The following is a 24,174-nucleotide window of genomic DNA, read 5'->3' as shown; positions in this document are numbered from 1 at the left end:
TATTATTAGGCTTGTGTTTTTGTATAATTTTTGTGCTTTTTTTGTTTGTCTGTATGTCTTTCTGCAAAACTAATTGCCCCTTGGGGGACATGAATAAAGTTGAATGAATGAATGAATAAATTAATATCTAACTACATAAGCCGAGTGCTTTTTTTTGAGGGCTTCAGGACGAACAGGCCAAATATTTATTTGAGATTCCAGAAAGAGGGAAGTAGGCAACCTGTCGGGGCTTTACATCTGTGTCTGGCGTCCCCTCATCGACTCCTCCCTCCCCTACACGAGGATTACAAGTAGTGATGGGAAGTTCGGTTCTTTTCCGCGAACCGGTTCTTTCGGACAGTTCGATTCAATAAACCGGTTGAAAAAACCGGTTCACCTATCTAACTACATAAGCCGAGTGCTTTTTTTTGAGGGCTTAAGGGCTTCAGGACGAACAGGCCAAATATTTATTTGAGATTCCAGAAAGAGGGAAGTAGGCAACCTGTCGGGGCTTTACATCTGTGTCTGGCGTCCCCTCATCGACTCCTCCCTCCCCTCATCACTAATTACAAGTGGCTTTCAATGAGCCCGACTCCACTGCGCTCGCGAGCCGCTGTATGCACACGAGACACACGCGCTCTCGACTAGACAAAGACAATGAGCTGTCACACCTTTACAATGAATCCATGAGTTCAGCGTTAAAGAAATGCTGAAAGCAAAGTCCAAGGAGCGAAAAATCGGTCTGTTGTGTTGTAGGAACCCGCTGCTGGAACAAGACTACCCGTGGCCACTGTAGTGAGAGTAACAAGAGCCAGCCCTCGGCGTTTTCAATCTACCGGCGAAACACACAACGCACATTTACATGGCAAAGTTCCTCGCCGAGCTGCTGGGATGTACACTGCCCGAAAAAGGAGCATCTCCAATGTTCGAGGTGAGATTAAAGTCTGTTTGTTTTCATGTTACCAGTGTGTCACCATGTTAGACCGAGCGTTTCATTATCTGAGATCTTTAAAGGTTCAATATGTTACTGGTTTACTTTCCGTTTAATTAAAGCAGTGCTTGTAGTCCTTCGATTGTTTAAACTATTAAAGCGATGCTGTTATTGGAGGATGACTGGTACCTTCACAACAGTTTAATGCTGCTGCCACACACAATGGGTGGCTACAAGCATTGAAATAAAAAAAGCTTATAAAATACGTCCTTTTTACATTAACAGATAAACTTTTTACATATGATGATCATTTTGATGTATAACATAGTGGGTTCAGATGGATATGAAAGCTAAATCTTAAAATGTTGATGGAAAGGAGTCAGCCTTCATTTAGGCTATAAGAAGCTTCAGTGTGTTTGTGGGTCAGTGTGTCAGGGGAAATTCACCTGAATTACTAAATTCACTGCAAATCATGACCCTAAGTGGTCTATCATTGTAATATGAAAACTGCATAATCGATCTATGAGTATGTCATGATCTATAGTGTCGAACGCAGCACTAAGATCAAGTAAAACTAACAATGAGATACAGCCTTGGTCTGACGCAAGAAGCAAGTCATTTGTAATTTTTTTTTACAAGATGTGCTGTGCATTGTGCTTCTTCAACTGTGCAGTAAATGGATTATGAATTTAAGTGCAAATACTTTGTAAAGCATCACACATGTGCTTCTTGTGAGGGTGACATATTCCCATTCTAATGAAAACGTGTTTGTGTGGATGATTTGTTTATCATGTCAACTGCTGCTTGGCTTAATTTACTTTATAATCCCCCAGATCAAGCTATTTCAAATCAGTGTGTGTGAGCACCAGCTGAATCCATGCTTTTCAATGATCTGTTGCAGTGGTTCTTAATTCCAGTCCTTGCGTACCACCGCTCTGCATATTTTGGATGTATCTCTTAACACTTCAGATGTTTGTTCTATTCATAAGATATTCCACCATGATTCTAGCTCGAAGGGAGCATATACGTTCCAAACCGCACTCATTATGATAGACCCATAGAAAAAAATATATTTGAATCTTTTTCTTTTCTAAGAATGGCTTAACTTGAAGTGCTGTAAAAAAAAATGTGGAAAAAAATATTTTTTTAAGGTACTTTATGATATGTTGCCATACGGCAACAGCATACAATAGTGGATCTAATTTAGAATAAGTGTAAGCTTACTTATAATTAATATTTTTCCTCAGAAATGTTGTTTGTGTTGATTCAATTGGTGCTATTATAAGCTTTAACACAGTACTTACTTATAATTGACACCTTATACATACTTTCCAAGAACTTGTGCTTTTATTTATTCTATTCTTTTTTTGCTGAATAATGATTTATAATTGTTTTAATTTCATTACATTTTTCATGAATATTATTTAAACTGCAAATTTATACAGTTAACACAAATATAATACTGTATATAATGTATCATTAAACATTGACATAAAACCAAAAACATTGCAGTTCATGAAAATTCAGCATTATGCAATCTCCTGAGAGGAAGACTATGAACATGAGCGCCCCCATCCCCCCCCCCAGGCTAATTAATCATTATGAAGATACCTGAGATGGCTTGAAGAACAAAGATAAACTATATAATGTCACAGGCGAGTGTTAATTGGTTTATGTTTCATCATTCAAAACGTTTCTATTTTCTTTTTATTCAGTTACAGCACTAGCGATGTTTTTGTCCAAATCAGAGCCGTTGAGAAACAGAGTTGCGACACTCCCATAGGCTTCCATAGGAACTGAGGAATGCGGAAGTAAAGCGTGTCATGGAGCAGCCAATAATTCCAAACAACCAATAGTTCCAGCATTGAAGCCCATTCATTTCAGTGTTTCTCTAGCACACCCCCCAGAATGTTGAAGAAATTACATCGTTTTTTGACATTTTAACGCATTAGTTGACCTCTCTGAAATCTGGCCAGTAGTGGTATATTATAAAGCGTGTTATAGTTAATGTTTATCGTTAGATGATAGACAGTTATACTATAATTGCAGTTAGATAACATGAGAAACGCCTTAATAGTGACCATAACCAGATACCAGTTGTCATATTTTTAGTTTTTAGTCTTTCTGCAATCTTTCTCTCGCTGTAGAAGGTTGAATGAGTTTCAATGAAGATTGGTTCAGTTTTGTTAGTTTTAGGTTTCTAGAAATGTTCAGTAAAGGAGTTGTGGCTGGTCAGACTACTGTGGTGTGGAGGGTGTAGGTGTTGAATGTTGAGCTGGCTCAGATCTGGACCTCATTAGTGTCCTGTGGCCACTTGTTTGACTCTCAGCATGAGCTTGAGTCAGGAAAGGTGACTATGCGCGCACACACACACACACACACACACACACACAAACAATCACACACACCCACACATTACATCCCCTCATACACAGTTGGCTGGTTGAATATAAAAATTATATCTAAATTCATTTAACTGCAGTGTAAATATTCTATCTGCAGGCATCCAAACCAAATTTTGATACATTTATAGCAAATTTTAATAACATTTTTAAAATAATTGTTTTAGTATTTAAGCCATTTTTCAGGCATTTTTTAAAAATAAATGTATTGTATTGGAATCAAGCATTTAGATTAATCAGTGCATTTCTCTGTATCAAAATTTTGTATAATTTCCATCAAGGATTTATAAGGATTTCAAAAGGTAACAGTGTCGTCCCATGTCTGATCTAGCAAAGGGCATCATGTGAGTCAGGACTGCTATGACATCTTCCAGCTGTTTGAAAGATGTGTAGAGTATAATAGCACCCAAACAAATATGTCAACCTCATAAATGGATTTTGAGATAAGGAGGGATGGAAAAAGCAAAAGTCCCATCCTGAGAGGAGTTTTCATTTAGAGGGCATATGCTCTCAGCTTCACTCCTAATCAGAACCATGTCAGGTTGTCAGTGTTCTCAACAGGCCATTTCAAAGTGGACACTGAAATGCTGCCAACCAAAACTCAATCCATTTCTTCCCTTAAACTGACAATTGCTACTTGGCTGGTGTGAGCTTAGAAATGACTGGACCTTATAACAAGGATTTATGCAGCAATCTCTTTCATTTTCTCCGGAATGTTGTGGCTTATTTATATATTGCAAGCTGTTATATACGTTTAAACACACTTTATGATCACTTTTTGTTTTGATATGCAAATATGCAAAATTGCCAATGTAGCTACTAGTTCTTTCAAAGTGCCCATTTCCATAAACGGAGGTGAACCAACTCCAGGGTAAGGCTAAAAGTAGCCTAATGTTAGTGTAATCTATTAACCACAAACATCATAAACCAGTCTTTTTAGGCAAGTACCAGGTAGGCTAAATAAATATTTTTAATTGGACTGAATTTGTATTTAACATGATCACAAGTTGCTAATTATAACATTGTCATTTCCACGGTTATTCAGACAGTGAATAAATTACATATAGAAAAAGAGTGTAGAACATTATCACTAACTTTGTGAGTGTAAGCACTGCCTCTCGCTCTCTCTCAAAAAAAAAAAAAACTATCGTTATCACTGAAGCTGTCTACACTGAAATGAATCTCCTATACATTGTACATCTGCACTAGTGCACTGTTGTTTATGATGAGAGAATTCGCAAGAGAGCAGAATTCAGCCAGCGAGTCTGCGCACTAAACAAAACAGCATTTCTGCGGTGACTCATGTGAATGCCTCTGATTGGCCACTGCATTCGTAAATTCAACAGAATCGTGTGTGATTGGTTATAATGTGCAACACTGTAAAAACGCATAAAAAGAAATATGGTGCAATATAGGGCTGCACGATAAATCGCATGCGATAACGGCTCTGTGTAGTTAATGCTGCTCCACGTGAAAGCCGGCAGGTGATGGAGATTTACCGCTGATTACAGAATGGCTTTACTGACAAGATGCGCGTTAAATATCGCATGCGATTTATCGTGCAGCCCTAGTACAATATGAGCTGATCTTAATTTAATGCCGTAATCGACCCATCATTCATTTTCACTTTGTTCACAAAAGACGTAATAGATTTAATTTAATTGTGCAGGGGCATTTTTCCCCCATTTGGTGGCATTTTTCCCCCAAGGCCCCATGGCCAAGCCTTGCACATGCTCTGCCTATGCCCATTTCATTCATTCAAACAAGGCTAAAAGACAATTTACTATCAATATAGAATTTTACTGAGTACATATATTTAGTGTAACAATTTTAGCATGCATAATCAAAGCATAGTATTTATTTAAAGTGTAGTGCAGAGATAAACTTTTATATAGAAACTATGTCATTTTTTCTTTTTTTTCAATCAGGACATTTTGGACAAACTTTTCTTTTCTCCTAATCCTTCCACTGTGTGGCAGTGTTTAGAGAGACTATCTCAAAAATGAGAACCAATGTTTATAATACAGATTTTTATGTGTGTGGCTCTTTTGTTGTTTTGATGCCGTAATCTGCTTAATATGTGGGTTTCATGCAGTAGTGTCTAAAAGAAACCTGCTTCTATGAAAAAATAGAACATGTGGTCGAGACTACTTCCTTCACAAAACCTGCACACATGTAGAGATCAGTGTGATCAGTGCAGTTTAGATGTGAGTTCTCAAGGATGTGGAGGTCACAGACAGATCCTAACCAGCATACACAAGCAGAAAAAAGACCAGCATTGGCCATTCTCAGCCTGATCAGCATATTCCACTAGTGAGTTTCTATATATATATATATATATCTGCTTTCTGAAGGTGATGCAGCTGGATGGCTGAAACCAGTATGTTTGAGTTTAAACATTGATGTTGATGCACGAAAATGAAATGCAGTGCAAAATAATGTGCAAAGTAATGGCTTTCACTGGACAAAATCAGTCATGAGGTAACCACACACCCTTTTTTTCTAAGCAGAAGGCAATGTAGTTTATGCTGAGTAGTACAGAGTTGTGTGTATTTTATTGTGTTGGGATTTATTCGGTGTTGGTGACCTAGTAAAGCATTTATGCTCGGCCAGTTTTGTATGTATGGAGTACAAGAGGAGTTATCTCAGAAAATTGCATTTTCTTTTTCCATAGGATGAAAGTGAACTAAGCCTTTAATATATATAGCTATATATATAACCATTTTCAAAACAAGATCCAAGAAATTTGTGGCTTCATTTACAGATTTTTTTTTTAAAAGGGGTCATATGATGCGATTTCAATTTTTCCTTTCTCTTTGGAGTGTTACAAGCTCTTGGTGCATAAAGAAGATCTGTAAAGTTGCAAAGACTAAAGTCTCAAATCCAAAGAGATATTCTTTATAAAAGTTAAGAGTCAACCACGCCTACCTAAAACGGCTCGTTCTAACACACCCCCACATGTCTACGTCACGATGTAGAGTAGCGCTTATTGTTTGTCATTTCTCCGATCACAAATGCAGACATGGTTTTATGTTTACGCGGCGCAATACACAACGCAATGCGTAAAAACACAGTATAAGTCATTATAATAAAAATAATGTTCTTTTTAGCAACGTCATATGACCCCTTTAAAGTAACATTTGTTAGAAGCCATGTTTTAATATTATTCATAGCTGATTTAAACTATTAAGGTTTATAATGTCACCATAATTGCAATTTTGAAAATGTGGAAATCGGTTCAGACTATTCAGGCTTATAATAATTATAATCTTGACAATAGCTAATAAAATGGTTTGAATTACATTTATCATTGTTATTTGCTTTCCATGTAATAATGATTTCATTTTCGTAAATGTATCCTCTGAGGTCTGGGTTTGTCATACAGTATGTGCAATTATTTTCTGCTGAAAAGGCTTTGAAGGCTTTATCTCTTTTTGTCCCTATTAGAGTTTTTAATTGACCTTCATTGACTCTTATCTGAGGCAATTTCCATTTTAATGACAGATTTTTGACTTAGGGGTAACAGATCTCTTTTTCTTTGGTGTTATTGTGGCTTTTCACTTGACGACATTACCGAGAAGAGAGTGGTTTTACCCAGACCATTATTGTTTAATGTGTAGTTATGGATTGTCGTCTGTTAAATTTTTTTTTTCAACCATCAGCATAACAATTATTTCCAAAGTGACACAGAAATGGGTTTCTTCAGATGCTTTGACACACCTTCAGCACTCTATTTCTTCTTTATAAATGTTCTGTTTCCTCTCACAGTGAATTCATTAGATTTTTTCCCCCTGGGAACACAAGGAAAGTCTCTGTTTTATTTCCAAAACATAATCTCATCAAACAACGCTTCCCTTGGAGACCTTTTCCTCCCGATGCCGTGTGTCAATCTTCTTTGTGTTTCGTTAGTCATGAACAAAGGCCCCGCTCACTGCACCTGCTGTTTGGAATGGGGAATCATCAGGCTCAAGGTCTCAAAAGAGAGACATGTCACTCACACATAACAAGCTAATCAGTCAAGATCTTGGCGCGCGAATTACGCGAAGGGACTTACAATGGAAAAGGTGCTTGCCAAAAAGATTTTTAATGAACACTTGGGTGCCTGCATTTCATGTCTAATGCCTCCTGTGCTTTCATAAGCAGCTGTGTTTCTAAATTATGAGAAGCTCCCTCAACCAAAATAAAAATAAGAGTCTAATTTGCACAAACCCTTGGTTCATTTGTATAAACTCTGTATCAGTCCTCTAAAATAAGCCACAAGGGGGCTCTGTACATTTCTAAACTCTGTGCAAAGACCACTTTGAAAGGTGGAGAGAAATGTGTCTAAAAGTGTCTAAAACTAAAGCTGTCTATAGCTAAACTTCCATATATAGTTATTTTATTTAGTAGAAATTATTTTGGAAAATAATTTCGATGAGATTCTGAATGCCAGAATCTTTTATATTGAAGACTATGATATTCTGACCTCTGCAACCTTTAGAGATTTCCATCTCTTGCCAGTGAGATTTTTATTTAGTTTTTGAAATATGCCATAAACATAGCCGGAGGTTAGTCTTTTGTAATTATATGAAAGCTCCAATACTTCAGTGAGCCTTCAAGAGCAAGACTGGGGCTATAAAACTTCATATTGGCTTTCTCTCAAGACCTGTCTCAAGATGTCAAGGTAATTTATCCTGACCTGTAAAAAAGCCCTTCTACATTATTCACTCCTTTTGTTTTATGAGGCATGTTCTGTGCATTAGCTGCCCCTGAGTCTGCTTGTCACACACTGTGAGAGAGGAGGACTCACAGCTGGGTAGGCCAGGGGTGAGCAGACACAGTCAGGACATCAGATGGGACCTCAGTCTGCTGTATCTCATCCCCATGACAGCCATGCACTCCATCACCCTGACACTGATCAAATGGATGTCCGCTGGATGGAGCGGCTTCCTCTGTGCTGTCCACACTTTCACCAGCCTCAACAGGCTATGTTAGCCAAGGTCAGCTTTATGTAAGCGCTGGTGCTCATGTGTTTCGAAAAGAAGGGAGCGAAAGGAGATGGTGCATGATAATGTGGTAATATACCTCCTGTTTGGATAGTTGAACTGCTTTAAAGAAAATATTTATATTAATTCTGTCAGCAAATTCTGACAGTGCTCTGAAATACTCTGCATAGTTCTGTTTGACCCTGATGAAGAAACACTTTGGTATTTGATTATCTACAAGTGTCTCCAAAGCACTTGTTGCTATGAAAGCATTATTATCAACAGTTTTACTCCTTTATATAAAATTTCAAAGTCCCTCAAGAGAAATATATACACTACCATTCGAAAGTTTGGGGTCAGTATTTTTATTTTTTTTTAGACATACTTAAATTCAGCAATTAAATTGATCAAAAGTGACAGGAAAGACATTTATTACAAAAAAATAATACTGTTTTAGATCAATGCTGTTCTTATACATTTTTTATTCAGAAAATAAAATCCTGAATAAATGAATTAACACAAAAATATTAAGCAGCAAAGATGTTTTCAACATTGATAATAATAAATATTAGATTGATTTCTGAAGGTTCATGTGACACTGAAGGCTGGAGTAATGACTGCTGGACATTTAAAGGTTCAAGGTTTGGTTTGTTAGCATGACCCATTTTAGCCTACTGTAGCTGGATCTAAAGTAGGGCTGCTTGATTATTGCAAAAATCATAATCACAATTATTTTGGTCAATACTGTAATCACGATTATTTAACACAATTATGAGAGGGCCATTTATGACCAAAACTTTAGTGATTTATTTAAAGATAGCAATATATATCAAATATATATTTTCTGTAAATAAAGTTGCTATGACATCTACATTTTAGATACCAGCAAAATTTCACAATTCTCAGTACCACAGCAGAATACTAAGGTAACTGATTTAAGTAAAAAAAAAAAAAAAGTCCTCAAAAATGATTGATAAATAATTAAACTGCCAATAATACAATAAAAACAAAAAAGCAAAGGACAAATACAACAGAAAAAAAGATACAAATGAAACAAACAGTGCTTAAAGTTTTTTATGCAAGTCTAGAGTATTCAGCTAACAGCCTACTACAATTGAATGTAAAATAAAACGGCATACTCTCTTCACTGTAAGAAAGGGGCGGAATGAGCCACAATAATTGTTTTATCTCGATTATTGTATTTTCATAATCGTTGGAAGCCAAAATCGAAACTATTTCGATTAATTGCACAGCTCTAATCTAAATGTAAAGAGGGCAAATCACATACTTCCTGGGCGGTCTTGTACTTAGCAAGAAACTGCCATTGAGATGAATGGGAATGTTAACGAATAACTCTATCTACGTATTATAGACCTTTTGGCTCTGTACATTAAAATAATGCAATGATGCTGTATAATTAAACACTGTGCTCCAGAATTAAATTTTTTAATTTTAAACGAGCCACTGAACTAATGGTCATGCTGTATTAATTGATTGCATTAATTACAGCACTTCATTGGGTTTCTGCTCATATATGCTCATTTGATCCTCGATGTCCTTGACATTTGTGTCTTGCATGTAAATGATTTCACATTATCTTCTCAGTCTGGGGTATGGTTTGTTTGGTTCTTGCCATTAATCGGGTTAATGATGTCAGCACCCCCTCCCAACCACACATATTTAATGAAAATGTTAAAAACATAAGCTACAGTCTTCCATTTGCCTTCTATATTTGCATTTAGTTGACTCTAATGTGAAGTGATTTCTATCTAGGGAGTATTGGATTTAAAAAACAAGTTTGTAATGTTAGTCAAATTTTACATTTAAAAGCAAATGGAAAATTTGTTATTGATCAGCACCATCAGATACTAAAATACTCTTTATTATTATAAATGTTGACAAATTGAGCATTCACTTCAATTAAAGAATATGTTGAGATTAAAGGATTTAAACTTATTTTCTGCTCCATCTATTAAACTCTCACCACAGTCAGACAGAAAATCGTAGCGTTGACAACTGTTTTGGAATTCACATGTGTATTAAATGTGTATTAAATGCAGGAACCCTACAAATAAAGCTATAAATAAGACTACAAATGACACGCTTCGGATATCTGGTGTATTGCTGTTGTAGATTCACCACCCCTTTTTATCTCCTCTCATTTCTTTTAACCAGAAATGTAAGATCAGACTAGTTGTCACCCGCAATGTCCTTGAGGGACTGTAGCTGCTACTCACGGGTTATGAATACCTAATAAAGCCCAGCTTCTATAAAAAGGTGCATGAACAGTGCTACCCTGCAATACTGAAAAAATAAAAGTTTAAAAGCAGCAACAACGATCCTTATGCTGGATATACACTATATGATTTTAGGCACACTTTTCACTCACTGTTTTCTGGTGATCGCCAACAAAAGCCCGCAATTTAAGGCAAATCGGTGTTCATTCACGTGACTGACAATTGCACAGTCTGAATTATCCAAAATGCAATCTGAGTGCCAATGAGGGAATAAAGGGGAGCGGAAATTTTTTCATGATTCATGATTTTCTTCCCCCAAACGACTTCAGTGCAAACCCTGCCTACTTAATGCTGAAACAAATACTAACCCCTAACATTAATAGACACATCCTAATAGATAGACTAATGTTTGTTATGACCAGACTCATCCATGATATTTCTGGACTGAATCCAGAAAAGTCAGAATTTTTCCTATCATGTGACTGCTTGATTGAGCTGACCAATGAAATTGACTGCAGGATTTGAATTTAACTTGTTAGTGGGATAAAATCATGCCATTCTAAGTGTAAAAGTACATATTAAGTGAAATTGTCATTAGACTGAATTTAAAATATTTTTAAATACTTTTAGGTGTTGAATGAATTACGTTTATAATCAGTATTGCTCTCACTTCATCCGCCATTTTTGACTAATTGTTTCCCTGCCTTGGATGCAGTGCATTCTGGGTTTCTCAATGAAAGACACATGCAGTGGTTACAAAAATGAGGCACCTGATAATTTGGCCAAAATGGGGCACCGTTTGTAACAGCCTTCATGTCGAGTGTGCGCTTATGATGTCTTAAAATGACGTACAGGTAGGCGGCTTTTTGAACAAAACCAACACGTTTGATTCCCTGCATGCAGATTTCAGTCCCCTGAACCCTTGTGCCCGTAATCACCCATGTTAGCCAAAGACCTGGAGAATGCTCTCTCACATTAAAACACACACACACACGCTTTACCTAAAGGAGGCGTTTAGCCTCTCAGGCTGCTGCAGTCACAATGGAGCGTGACATAGATTATGTAGACCAGCCCAAAAACATGCACGTAGCAGGCTGCTGTGGTAACTAGGCAACCGGGCTCCCTCATAATGAAGAACTCTTATGTGACGTGGTTTCTGTTAGCAATTGTCTGTCTCCTCTCATGATTTGTGCATGGGTCTCGCTCTCAGATATTGAGTTTACTGATGAATTTACATGGTAACTGGTTTCTGTTCTATTGTGTAATTGATTTGGATCCTAATGGTTTATTTTTCATTTTATATTTGCCTATTAGGTAAATTAAATGTCAGCTCTTGTGGAAATGTCCATCATCTTTGATGGGTTGGAGCAGGTGTTGTTACCCCAGGCCCTATGTTATGTCTACATCAGCTGAATAAATTCACTCTAGAGTCGAAAAATCAACTGTTTCCCAGGTAATTGCTTTGTCCCACCAATAAAGAGAGTGGTGTTCTCTGGTTCAGGTCAGTGTTTAAATCTTTAGACATGAGTTAAGTGAGGTTGTCAGAGTGGTTTAGTGGTTTGTGTGTGTGAGTAGACGAGGGGTAATTTTTGGTTCTGTGAGGAGGTATCATGATTTGAGCCAGTTAAGGTATTTTTGTGTGTGTTTGTGCAGCTGGTGAAGTGCAGGCTCTGAGCAGCGACAGACTCAACTGCAGACTCTGTTTATGAGCCTCGTCTTTGGAAAGAAAATCCAAGCTTGTTTGCTTTCACACATCATGTTTGAAATGTGACATACAGGTTTCAAAAAGCTCAACATACTTGCAAAAAAAAAACAGAAAAAAAACGGAAGAAGCAGCTCCCACAGACTCTTTAATTAGTGTAATTTGATAGAGTTCACAAATAAAATGTATAATATAGTGTATATTGTCTAGTGTATAATTAGATTAAGACTATCCAGCCGCAGAATATCAAACACATTTGATATTTTGAGCTGATTTTAGGACTCATTTGCATTTGTCCTGCATCTCTAAGCAACGAGGTGCATGTTTCTGTGTGAGATTGTGTTTGGAACAACTTCAAAGTCTGATAGTGTGTGATCCTCAGTCGTTGGTGTCCAGTTTTTCTCTGTACAACAAAGTTGTACAGTGTGATGCCAAGTGTTCACACAAAGTTGGCAAGTGTGATGCCAAGTGTTTTCAAAATCTGTTAAGATATGTTGTGCAGTTGTTTAGTGTATTCTGGCTTTTAGGAACATAAACATCTCATAAAACAAATGGAAGAAAATATTGCAATTTTAACATTAGGGCTCAAATAATTTTTCCAAAAAAATATAGCATTTAATTTTTTATTTTATTTTGCCATACTGCCCTAATGATTATTTTCATTTATTTTTAGATGAAGATGGTAAGTTGATGGTTGAGTTTTTAAACTCACTCACTGACCCAATTTGAGGGAGGGGGGGGTACAAAAGCTGTCACTGGGGCGGTACCTTTTCAAAAGGGTGCATATTAGTACCTAAAAGGTACATATTAGTACCTTTTGAAAGGGTACTGCCCCAGTGACAGCTTTTGTACCTTTTTTTCTGGGAGTGTGTATTGAATACAACTCTAGGAAAACAACTGTACTGTCAAATGTAATGTTTTCTGTTCATATGACCTTTGTGTGGTTGCCATGTTTGATTTGTGTTCACAACTGTCATGCAGTTTATAATACTTTTACAAATTTCAGTCCAGATTATAGTCACTGTTCTCTGAAGAATTTTTGCAGAGTGAGAAAGCAAAGTCTTTTCAAGCTTTGTGTGTATACTACAGCAATAAATTCTCTCTTTTTTCCCTCCACAGTGCAGGAGTCAGCCGCACATCGGACTGAGGCATGTCACCAAACAACGGGTATGTTCTCCATCTGAGTCTCTGTCATGTCCGATAGGGAACAGGAATTATTGATTTTGGAGCACAAGCTGCAGTTACCTTGAGGCAGGAAACATCACTGATATTTTCCCACCACTGATTTTTGACAGTCAGACCTAAAATACATCAAACGTATATTTATACATACCGCATTGCACACCTGAATACTATTCACAGAGAGAGAAAAAAACTGTGTTTAAAGCTGCAGTGTATGATTTCAAATAGCTAAAATACTAATATTGGCAATAAAAAAATTTTCTAATAAAAGTTTAGAACCAATTGAAACAACACACTCAACAGTCGTAATTCATCAACATTGGAATGAGTGTAAAAACTAATTTGTGTTGGTACAAACCTTTTGTAAATCTGAAGGAAATTTTGCATGAGTACTTTTTCCTGTGTGCATAAATGCAAAAGTTCTTAAAATTATTAGTGAATGAAACCCAATGTTTTGAAAGCATCACAGAGCCACACAAATACACTCTTCTGAGAAATCAAGCTGTGAATGACTGATTTGTAGTTGTTATTTGCATATTAAAAAATAAAAATGCTGTGATCATTTACTCACCCTCATGTCGTTCCAAACCCATAAGATCTTCATTACTTGGTGTACAAAATGGACAAAATATGATGAAAGAATATTAAAATTACCTTAATTTGTCTTCCAAAGATGAACAAAAGTGTAATGGTTTTAGAACAACATGAGGGTAAGTAAAGGATGACAGAATTTACATTCGTGGGTGAATTATCCAATTAAGCGAGCATACGGGTATTTTAATATAAAGAAAATGACTCATCAGCTTTAAGACTCATCAGACCATTTGTTTGCTTGAAAGCAACATCTAATCATTTCTCACTTCATTCAGTCTCATGACATTGCCTGTCTAATGAAGAGTTGAAGAAGGTCTTTTTTTAACACCTGTGTGAACAGCATGACACCACAGCACTTCATATAGTGAGTCTGTAGCCTGATCCACTGTCCCTGCCCTTCAGACAATACAGCAGTGATGGGGGATCAGGCGCAAGCTCTCCATCAAAGCCCAGAGCTCTTCCCTCCCTGTCCCCATTAACACAGGGACCTCAGTGGCCCCTACACACTCCACCATCAGCCCGGCACTGGAGGCAAGGCTTTGATCCTCGCGCATATAGACATTCACGGTCCTTCTGAAGAGAGCGTCTAGGAATGCTTAAACATGACTTTCATCTTCCCAAATTCAGATTCTCTTTCTGTCAGCTTGTGCTCCACTTGTTCTCAAGGCAGCCGTGCCCAGGCTCAACCGCAGCCGGGTCGACTGGGTTTATCTGACTCTTTGATACTATGCATTTGATGCCAGTTTTTTTTTTTTTTTCTGAGGCAAGGTGCTGAGTTCAGAAAGAAAAAACTGATGGGAATGTGGTGGATGGATCGTGTTGCAAAAGCTTTTGATGAGACACCTGACTTTTACACTTGGCTCACAGAGCCAAATTGTAATAAAAGCACTTCATTAAAAAGTGACATAAAGGGGCATTTATGCAGTGACAACAATAATTAGATCCATGAAATCTGCCTCAAACTTTAATTACTCTGAAGTTTTAAGTAAAAAAAAAATTTCTCACAGAAGGTAAACAAGGACTGTTGCCTGGGTGTATGAGACTAGCGTTACGGGGGTCTCGTGTTTCATTCTGTGGTTTCTTTGACATCAAAAGACGTCAATGTTTTTGGTTGCACCCTTTCCTTTATGAGCTCACCCCTTTTTGCCAGTGGAAGATTAGCGTGACTGCTTTTGCTTGTGTGATCAAACCATATTCCTCACTAATCAAGACATAGCGGAGCTTTTAGTTTAATATATGTATATTTTATGCTTCGACAGGACCATGAAAAGAACACCACACAAGTTTGGAAACTCCGTAGGCAAATTGAGGATTTGGACAATATTAGCATAAATCCTTACTTAGTGATGACTTTACATTGATAAGCGACAAACAATCAACAACAACAAAAAACATATAACTTTTGAATGGTACTGTATTTATTGCCTTTATTATGTACTCAAACAGGAAATTGTTATTGCTGGTCTTCAGTATTATTATTTGATAATTGCAAGTTACTTTGCATTAATATTTGATAAAGATTTCTGCTGATATTGTCCAAAACCTCGGTTTGTCTAGAATGTCCAAACTTTTGGAGGGCTAGAGTGCACAACATTTCCATTATAACCAACACATGATCGCAATACATTTTATTGGTAAATGCAAATAACACCTACTGTAACGTAATATTCAAACCACTAATACAATAATATAATTGGGAAGTATGTTTATGCAAGCAAACCTTTTAGTTGGCCGAAGACACTGATTCCATGTAAATTCCTTTCCCTTGTTCTTCCGTATCTACAGTGGAAGACTGTGGTTTAGCACACAGCTGTTCTTTTTTCTATTTTTGCACTTTCTTGGGCAGTCGTGGCCTAACGAGTCGGACTTGTAAACCAAAGGTCGTGGTTCGAGTCTCAGTACCGGCAGGAATGTACAGTGCTCTCTTCCACCTTCAATACTCAACACTGAGGTGCCCTTGAGCAAGGCACCGAACCCCCAATTGCTCCCCGGGTGTCACAGCAAATGGCTGCCCACTGCTCCAGGTGTGTGTTCATGGTGTGTGTATGTGTTCGCTACTCACTGCTGTGTGTGCACTTGGATGGGTTAAACGCAGGGCACAAATTCTGAGTATGGCCACATGTCACTTCACTTTCACTTTCTTCATATTGTTAGCTATATGATTGCTTGATTTGAGTGCTTAATTCAGTGAGATTCATAAAATGCTTAGTAAATGGCACTACGCATTTATTACCTTGCCCTAGAATATGTACATTATGCAGAGTAAAACTACATTTTTAAAAAATGATGTATGTACTTATTTTTTAAAACAATTGGCGGTCTTTATGAGGTGCTGTTACATGAATATTTCGTTTATATAATATCTATATAATATCTGTAATATCTTTTGTTACTTTTATGTAGCAAAAATAAAATGTATTTATATAGTGGAGATGCAACTCCATAAAACATTTGCAGTTTTGAAAAGATTCACGATTTGCTGCTGAGAGGATGAAGGGATAAATCAAATGCTCTAATCTCTGTGATTTGATTGATCAAATCTCTTTCCTTTATATTATTATACTGTGTAAGTGGATTATGTATAGGTCACACCAGATGTGGTCTGTTCACATCTAAATGATGACACTTTGCACTCGACTAATTAAGAGGTCATCGGGCACATAAGGGGAACTATAGCGGCATACTAGCTGTAACATATTTTACACCTGTTAAAATGACAGCTTGGACAAAAGCAATAGGCATACATCACTACCAAAGGTTGCTGAACGCATAATAACTGCATCGACCGTCACTGGAACTTTGATTGGCCTTAAAACATTAGCATGTCTGCTAGGCCGCATAAATCAGGCATGCGCTCTGCACAAACGTGCTACAGTGAGATGCTAAAAACGGGAAAGGTATTGATTTTTTTCCTCCATGTCATGAGAGGATGAGGATTTAACGGACCCTCATTATGCCACTGCATGCAGTTAATTGTGTTTCACGCACAGATCTCTGCCAAGCCTCTACTCCAGTTGATTAAGAATTGGATGGCCAGCTTGATTAGCTTGCACTGAGTCCTGACCTGTGTGAGATTCCATGCCAGAGTGAAACTGTCTGCCCAATACACATTATTTGTGTTTGACTGGATTTGGAATAACTAATTTTGATCCTAATTCTATACTCACAGGCAAGATCCATTGAGTGGCAAGAAAAAATCAGATTAATCCACTCAAAAGAACATCACTTTTTTGCATTTGTAATTGTGATTACAAGACCACATAATATGTAATCAATATTATATTGACAGTAATGTATATTCATTCAGTCTGACATAAATGCCTTCACTAGTAGACAATAAAGCATAATTAATATTTCACCTGTTCAAAGGTTGGTATTTGTATTTGTTACTGTGTAGTATTATTACGATTTAAAATATCTCTTCTATTTGAATTTATTTAAAAATTAAATATATTAGTAATATATACATATCCATTATTCAACTATTGTAATGCCTTCGTCTGTTGTTTACTGTCTAGCACTGTTACTTATTGTCTGTATTTAATGTCTGTTTACTATTTTACTTGCGTAATATTTGTGTCATGACAGCGCTGCAATTTCCGGAAGGAACCACATTTCTTTTTCCTCTGTAGTGTGTTAACTATGACAGTAAAGCTGACTTTGACTTTGAACATGCATATGTTAATGAGTTATGGTCTGGATCTCAGATAGAACTGAAAATATTTTATGCTCATAAAACATATGACTAAGGAGGGATTCCAGAACTACTTTTTTTTTTAGTTTGTTTATCTTTAGCAATCTGAGGTGCTGGAATCTGAGATGAATCTGAGATGCTGCTGAAGCACTCACTCACTCACTCACTCACACACACACAGGCACACACACCCATTAGTGTTTTTAATAGCAGCTGCTTGCCACTAAAGTGTGAGTTTGAGCTCACATTTGACCCAACATAAACACGGCTGAAGTTATCACACACTGGGTCATATTGAGTTACAGTAAGCAGCTGAGTCTCCTGTGCTTATTTTTTTTGCTTCAAAAACACCGCTCTCTAGAAGAGGCAACACTGTCCTTTTTAGCAGCATGTATGCCAGAATGCAGCTAACTGTTAAGTGTTATGTATTGGACACGGTCTGAAGAAAACTTATATGCCTGTGTTCTCAGTAATTCATACTGAGATAAGACGACCACAAAATTCTGTCATGCAAACATATTTCATTAATCTAATAAGAAAACGCTTTCACTTTGACAGCAATGTAAATAATATAAGCTTCATCATCATCACTTATCACGGACTTGTGTGTTAGGGATTCTAGGATTGTTTCTCAGTGTCTCTCAGGTAGGGTGGTTGATAGTAGGTGTAACTTGTAGTGGGAGTCACGGAGTTCATGTGTCTTGCACGATGCCTACATCCCCCATTGAATGTTTTGCTACTGGTTGAATGTTTTGTAGAAATCCTCTATTTGCTGATGTAAAAATCCCATGATTATTTCATACAACCTGAAAGTGTCTGATAGCAGAGTTACCAAGAAAATGTGGAGTAATATACACAACTGTTTTTTGTTTTGTTTGTTTTTTGATGTTTTTGAAAGTCTCTCTCTACCAAAGTCTCTTATGTTCACCAAGGCTGCATCTATTTGATAAAGAAATACAGTAAGAACAGTAATATTGTGTAATATTACTGTTAATATTACAAATAACTTTTATTATTTTACTATATTTTTAAAATGTAATTTATTTCTGTCATGGAAAAGCTGAGTTTTCAGCAGTTGTCAGTGTCACATGAAATCATTCTGATATGCTGATTTGGTGCTCAAGAAACATTTATTAATATTGAAAACAGTTGTGTTGCTTAATATTTTGTGGATATATATATTTTTTCAGGTTTCTTTGAATATGTTCAAAAGAACAACATTTATTCAATATAGAAATCTTTTGTAACATTATAAATGTCTACTGACTCTTTTAATTTATTTAATACAGTATATCCTTGCTGAAGTTCGTCTGCCTTGGGAAAGCTAGCGTGTCTCCGACATAGTGATAACACTCGTTGCCTTCTCTAGTGCAGCTCAACCAGGTCTCGTCCCATTCGTCGATATTTGTGATATCACAAATCCCGGAAAATATGCGTTGTAGTCCAAACGAGTCGTTCGTTGTAGTTTTTGAAAAGTGATTTCTGTTAAATGAAATATCTCCTTTTGAAGTGGACTTTGAGCTTTGTAACTTTGCCGATCATCTTTATGCTCAAAGAGCAACATTACAGACGAAGTAAAGTTGAAAAAGTGAAAAAGCATAATAGGACCCCTTTAAGTGGATGTTTAAGCGGGCTGTTTCTTCAGGCTCTAATACTAAGCTTCTTTGATTTTGTGTTCGCATGATTTCAGAAATATCTTCAGTTTGAGTAGCACGATTGCAATGTGAATTGATGTATGAATCCCAGAAGAGACACAACACTTCAGGATGACTAATCGACAACTTTCAAACCTGCCAGACATCCTTCAACTGTCTGCTCTCAGACAGAGATTTATAAGTCAATGCTGTGGATTGATTCAGACCTGTCTGACTAAAGTCTAAATCTGAAATAAACTGGAGATCCATTCATTTGAGAAATCTTTCTTTGACCCTTTACCCTTTTTACTGTTAATTCCATTCACATAGTATAAATTTCACTCGAGCTCACCAAGCTTCACATTGTTTCACAAGCTCAAGTCACATTGTTAAAAGCAGTCAATCAATCATTTATTTAAAACACACAGGAGCTTGTAATCAACCTGACGAGTTGAGTTTATGCTTTGACAGTTTAAATAGCAGTCGAAGGAGGATGATTTCATTATGCTTGTCTTGTTTGTCACTATATTTGCAGAGTGAATAGTTGATTCTTGAATTATAGGGAGTGCAGTTTCCTGAGATGACATGTAGGTGAGCATCTGTTTTTCACACAGACGTCGGTGTGACAGAAGATGCAATCATCTGTGTGATCAGAGGGGTCTGGTGCACCTGTGGCAGCAGCATGGATTCCCCCAGTGTTTCCATTAAAGCAGAAACCTCAGTAGACACTGTTTGGCTCCTTCAGTGCCAGGGACTGATGTTCCAATGAGCAAACTGTGTGTGAAATGTCTGGTTCCTAGCACCTGAGGACGGCAGATTGCTGTTCTGCCCTTCAGACTGAGTTGTTTGCATGGTTGAAGATTATGAAGATTACCGGAAAACTTGAATCTTGCCTTCGAGCAGCCCTGGCCATGCTTGGCAGTTGTTGAAGCAAACACAATGTGTTAAGCCAAGTCCTCTAAGTATTAAGAAGCATGGTGGCTTGAAATTAAAGTCCCTGATGCTTTCATTAACACTTTACAATAACACTCATTTTGTTAACATTAGTTTATACTTTAGGCATCATGAAATAATCAACAATATTTTTTTACAGCATATATTGTTCTAGGTTAATGTTATATTATAAATATACTACTTATGCCACTATACTGTATACTATACTATTTCATATAAACTGTATTATCGCACAGCTACACACACACACATACATAGATAGATAGATAGGCCTATTGCATTAAATAATATTAACCTTGTTGTAAAGTGTCACCATTCATGCTGAGCTTGACAACATGGTATTAAAGGGGTCATATGATGTTGCTAAAAAGAACATTATTTGGTGTATTTGGTGTAATGAAATGTGTTTATGCGGTTTAAAGTTTAAAAAAACACATTATTTTTCACATACTGTACATTATTGTTTCTCCTCTATGCCCCGCCTTTCTGAAACGCGTTGATTTTTACAAAGCTCATCCGGTCTGAAAAGCGAGGTGTGCTCTGATTGGCCAGCTATCCAGTGCGTTGTGATTGGCTGAATACCTCAACGTGTGATGGAAATGTTACGCCCCTACCATACGGTGATGATGCCCTGTCAGGCCGGAGCGACGAGACAAAAACATTAAAATCCATTACAAACGAGGCATTTGTTGCATCCAGTGGGGACATAATTACAGATTATAATGACTTATACTGTCTTTTTACGCGTTGCATCACGCCGCGTAAACATCACGTAGACATGTGGGGGCGTGTTAGAACGAGCCGTTTTAGGTAGGTGTGGTTGACTCTTAACTTTTATAAAGAATATCTCTTTGGATTTGAGACTTTAGTCTTTGCAACTTTACAGATCTTCTTTATGCACCAAGAGCTTGTAACACTTCAAAGAGAAAGGAAAAATAGAAAACGCATCATATGACCCCTTTAAAAACTAAAGATTCATCTATATGGATCGATACGATGTCTGACGATACGATGCATCGATGCCACACGTAAAATATCGATATATGTAGTATAAATAGGCACCTTTATTTTGGCACTGTCCACATTTTCACATAATGTCCGTCTATGCATTACCGCCAAGGCGTGCATTCTCGTTCAAACTCACGTATCAGGACTCGATATAAGGACTGCCTGAAGGCACAAGGTAAGAATAAAAGACGCTCGGGATTGTTTGCGGAACAGTCGAGCGCTGTGAGAATTTTTCTGCGCACACATCTAAAGCGCGCACACAGACAGCCGCGTCTACACCGCGCGAATACTAAATTGAGCTTTCTTCCGCTTTTTTGTACATGGATGAATACTGACAAAATTACATCATTTTTGGCGTACATCACATACAGCGTTTTGGCGAATATCCTAGTAAACACAGTCGGTTAGGCATATGTCTTAACGTAAACAGTTGAGAAAGAAAAGGCATTTGTATCAGTATATTAAATCCGTGCTTCGTTCAGTGAATGCAAACTAATAATAAATCTAATGCTGTCAAAGAAAAATACAAGTGCTCAGTAGAAAAGATTTTTAGCACTGAGCCCATAGTAGCAGCCAGAATTGTTTTTCCAATTGTTTATTTTCTTTATTATTTAAAAAAAAAGTGTAGGACTATTTTTTGTTGTGAATGTCCCAATTGAGGTACAGGATGTGAACATTTCAGATAAATGTTCATGTTATATATTTTGGTTGCATTTGTGAGTTAATAAAATGTAGATGGTTGTTTAAAATAGATATATAATATCGGCATGAGGTATATGAGGTATCGGCAAATTTCGTATCGCTGGGTATGAGAATCGATATCATATCGTATAGTGACGAACCATCCGATTTACACTCCTATTAAAAGCAGGATGTGGGACTGAAGACAAATTATAATTAATAGGCCGATGAATGATCCAGCCCTCAGTTTATCCATGAGATCACATTCTTTCCAGCTGTGCCAAACTCCAAACATCCTTCCGATTAAGTCAACATGGATTACCTTTCTGACCCGGCCAACTACAATAAATGCAAGACAGGACTTGCAACTCAAGTAGTTTGCAGGGGAAGAAGGATTGTTAGTGTAGTCCATTATGATTCCAGCCATTGTATTAGTGGAATGGTTTTAATTACATGCATGGCTTGCTTTGCTGCCTATTCTGTCATTTTCTCATTCTCTGCCGGAGCCACCGGGTGCTGTAATGCAGCACTGTTGTTTTGTTAATAGCTTTGGATCACTGACCGATGGACTTGTGGGGTGAGATGCTTTCTGCCATGTTGTCTGATTTGTTATTTGAAGCTCTAGACTTTAATTAGCCAAACGAGCTCCTCTTTCTCCTATGTCTGTATTACAGTCACACAATTTCCATTAATCTTGACATACACACCTGCTCACACGAGTAATGGATTCCGCTCTTTTATTATGGTCACTATTCCTTAGCCATGTTCATTAAATATCACAAGAGTTGTTAGAGTCGAAGCGTCCTGTGTTCTGGACAACAGCCTCAGGAAACATGTTGTACTGGGGGAAATTACTGTACTGCAGTAACACTGAAATCTGTAACACTAATAAATCAGTCTGATTTATTAATTATTCTCTCAAAGGTTGATGTTGGACCATGGTGGTTGCTTACTTATGGAATGGTTCAATAAAGCTGATAAAACAAAGCATTCACATATTAAATGGTCAGCATCTCTCTTCCCAGTTTTATCATTGAGTCCATGTCACTTTTGCAGTATGTCGTGTGTAAATATCTTAACACATTCCACTAAGCATGGGAAATGATATAGATACTAGGACAGGGTCCATAATATTGTTCTGATGCATATTGGCTGTGCAGAACAAATACTTCTGTGGTATGCAAAATATGATTAATAAATCATTATGCAAAGCTCAGTTAAAGGCAAACAATAATGTAATGGTCAACAATCTTTAAGCTTTAATATCCTGAAAATTTTGTATAAATAAGTGGATGTGAATAGTGTGATTGTGTCATGTTCTGTTTTCAAAGCTATGTAAGCAGTTTGAGCCCTTATGTAACTTGAGTTTGCAGTAACTAACTTTTGTCTAATGACTTTGTATCAGCTTTGAATCTGGCTTATCTGTGAGCTGTCTGAATCGCCTGTGATCATGACAACTATCGTGTGATATTTATACATCCTCATTTAATGTTGAAGGAAACTTAAACTTGTTACACTTTCCACATGACCTGTCTGTCAACTTTTGTTCCTCTATTGATTGATTGATTGATTTTCTACTTTCTTTTGCAGCCCACCATATTTGGGACACTGATTGAAAAACCGCTGGGGGATCACAATGCAGTAAGCAAATCTTATTCTCTTTATTCTGAATGTCCGAAGAAGAAAAGATGTATTAGATAAAATGTGGTATTGACTATGCACCAAGCATCTGAACGTTGCAACAAAACTGCTGTTTTTACTGTCACTGATAATGTAGCTTTCCATTTACATAAATACTTATTTCTGTAAACCCCGAGATTGTGTCTGACCTTTGAAATGGAGACAATCTTTTTGCTCTAGTAAAAAGTTGCCCATTTCCTTTATTGTTAGTCATCCAGTTTCAATATTCAGTATAATGCCTGAATATTTTCAACAGAGGTAATTCTGGTCCTCTTGACAAATTAACCACATCAGATAGAGTTGATACAGAATCAGGAGGAGGAATGCAAAGCTTGCCAAGTAGCAAATGACTTATTTAGTTACTTATGGAGCCAAGTGCATGAAGAAAAAGGCAGCTACATCCTTCATTCAACACAAATAATCAATTTGTCATAACATTTTGTCATGTTGCCACTTACTTGGCCTATGGTGGGTTGTTATTCTTCACTGATCTGTCATTTGTGTGTAAAATGCAAATGAAGACAGGAACATT

General features: G+C 37.1%; 1 protein-coding gene across 1 annotated transcript in view; it reads left to right on the top strand.

Moving 5' to 3' along the window:
• The first annotated feature begins 550 nt into the window (after positions 1–550).
• Positions 551–24,174, top strand: part of rasgef1ba (RasGEF domain family, member 1Ba) — a 65,731-nt gene continuing 42,107 nt past the window's right edge. The window contains exons 1-3 of the mRNA XM_016558682.1: positions 551–910; positions 13,335–13,382; positions 23,553–23,603. Coding sequence (XP_016414168.1) covers positions 842–910; positions 13,335–13,382; positions 23,553–23,603 — 168 coding nt within the window. The 5' untranslated portion in view covers positions 551–841. The remainder of the gene's footprint in view (positions 911–13,334; positions 13,383–23,552; positions 23,604–24,174) is intronic.

The sequence above is a fragment of the Sinocyclocheilus rhinocerous genome, unplaced genomic scaffold, assembly GCF_001515625.1.
Source record: "Sinocyclocheilus rhinocerous isolate Xijiao unplaced genomic scaffold, SAMN03320098_v1.1 scaffold167, whole genome shotgun sequence".
In the NCBI taxonomy this organism is placed as follows: Eukaryota; Metazoa; Chordata; class Actinopteri; order Cypriniformes; family Cyprinidae; genus Sinocyclocheilus; species Sinocyclocheilus rhinocerous.
The sequence above is the reverse complement of the archived record's forward strand: the minus strand, read 5'-3'. Positions and strand labels throughout refer to the sequence as shown.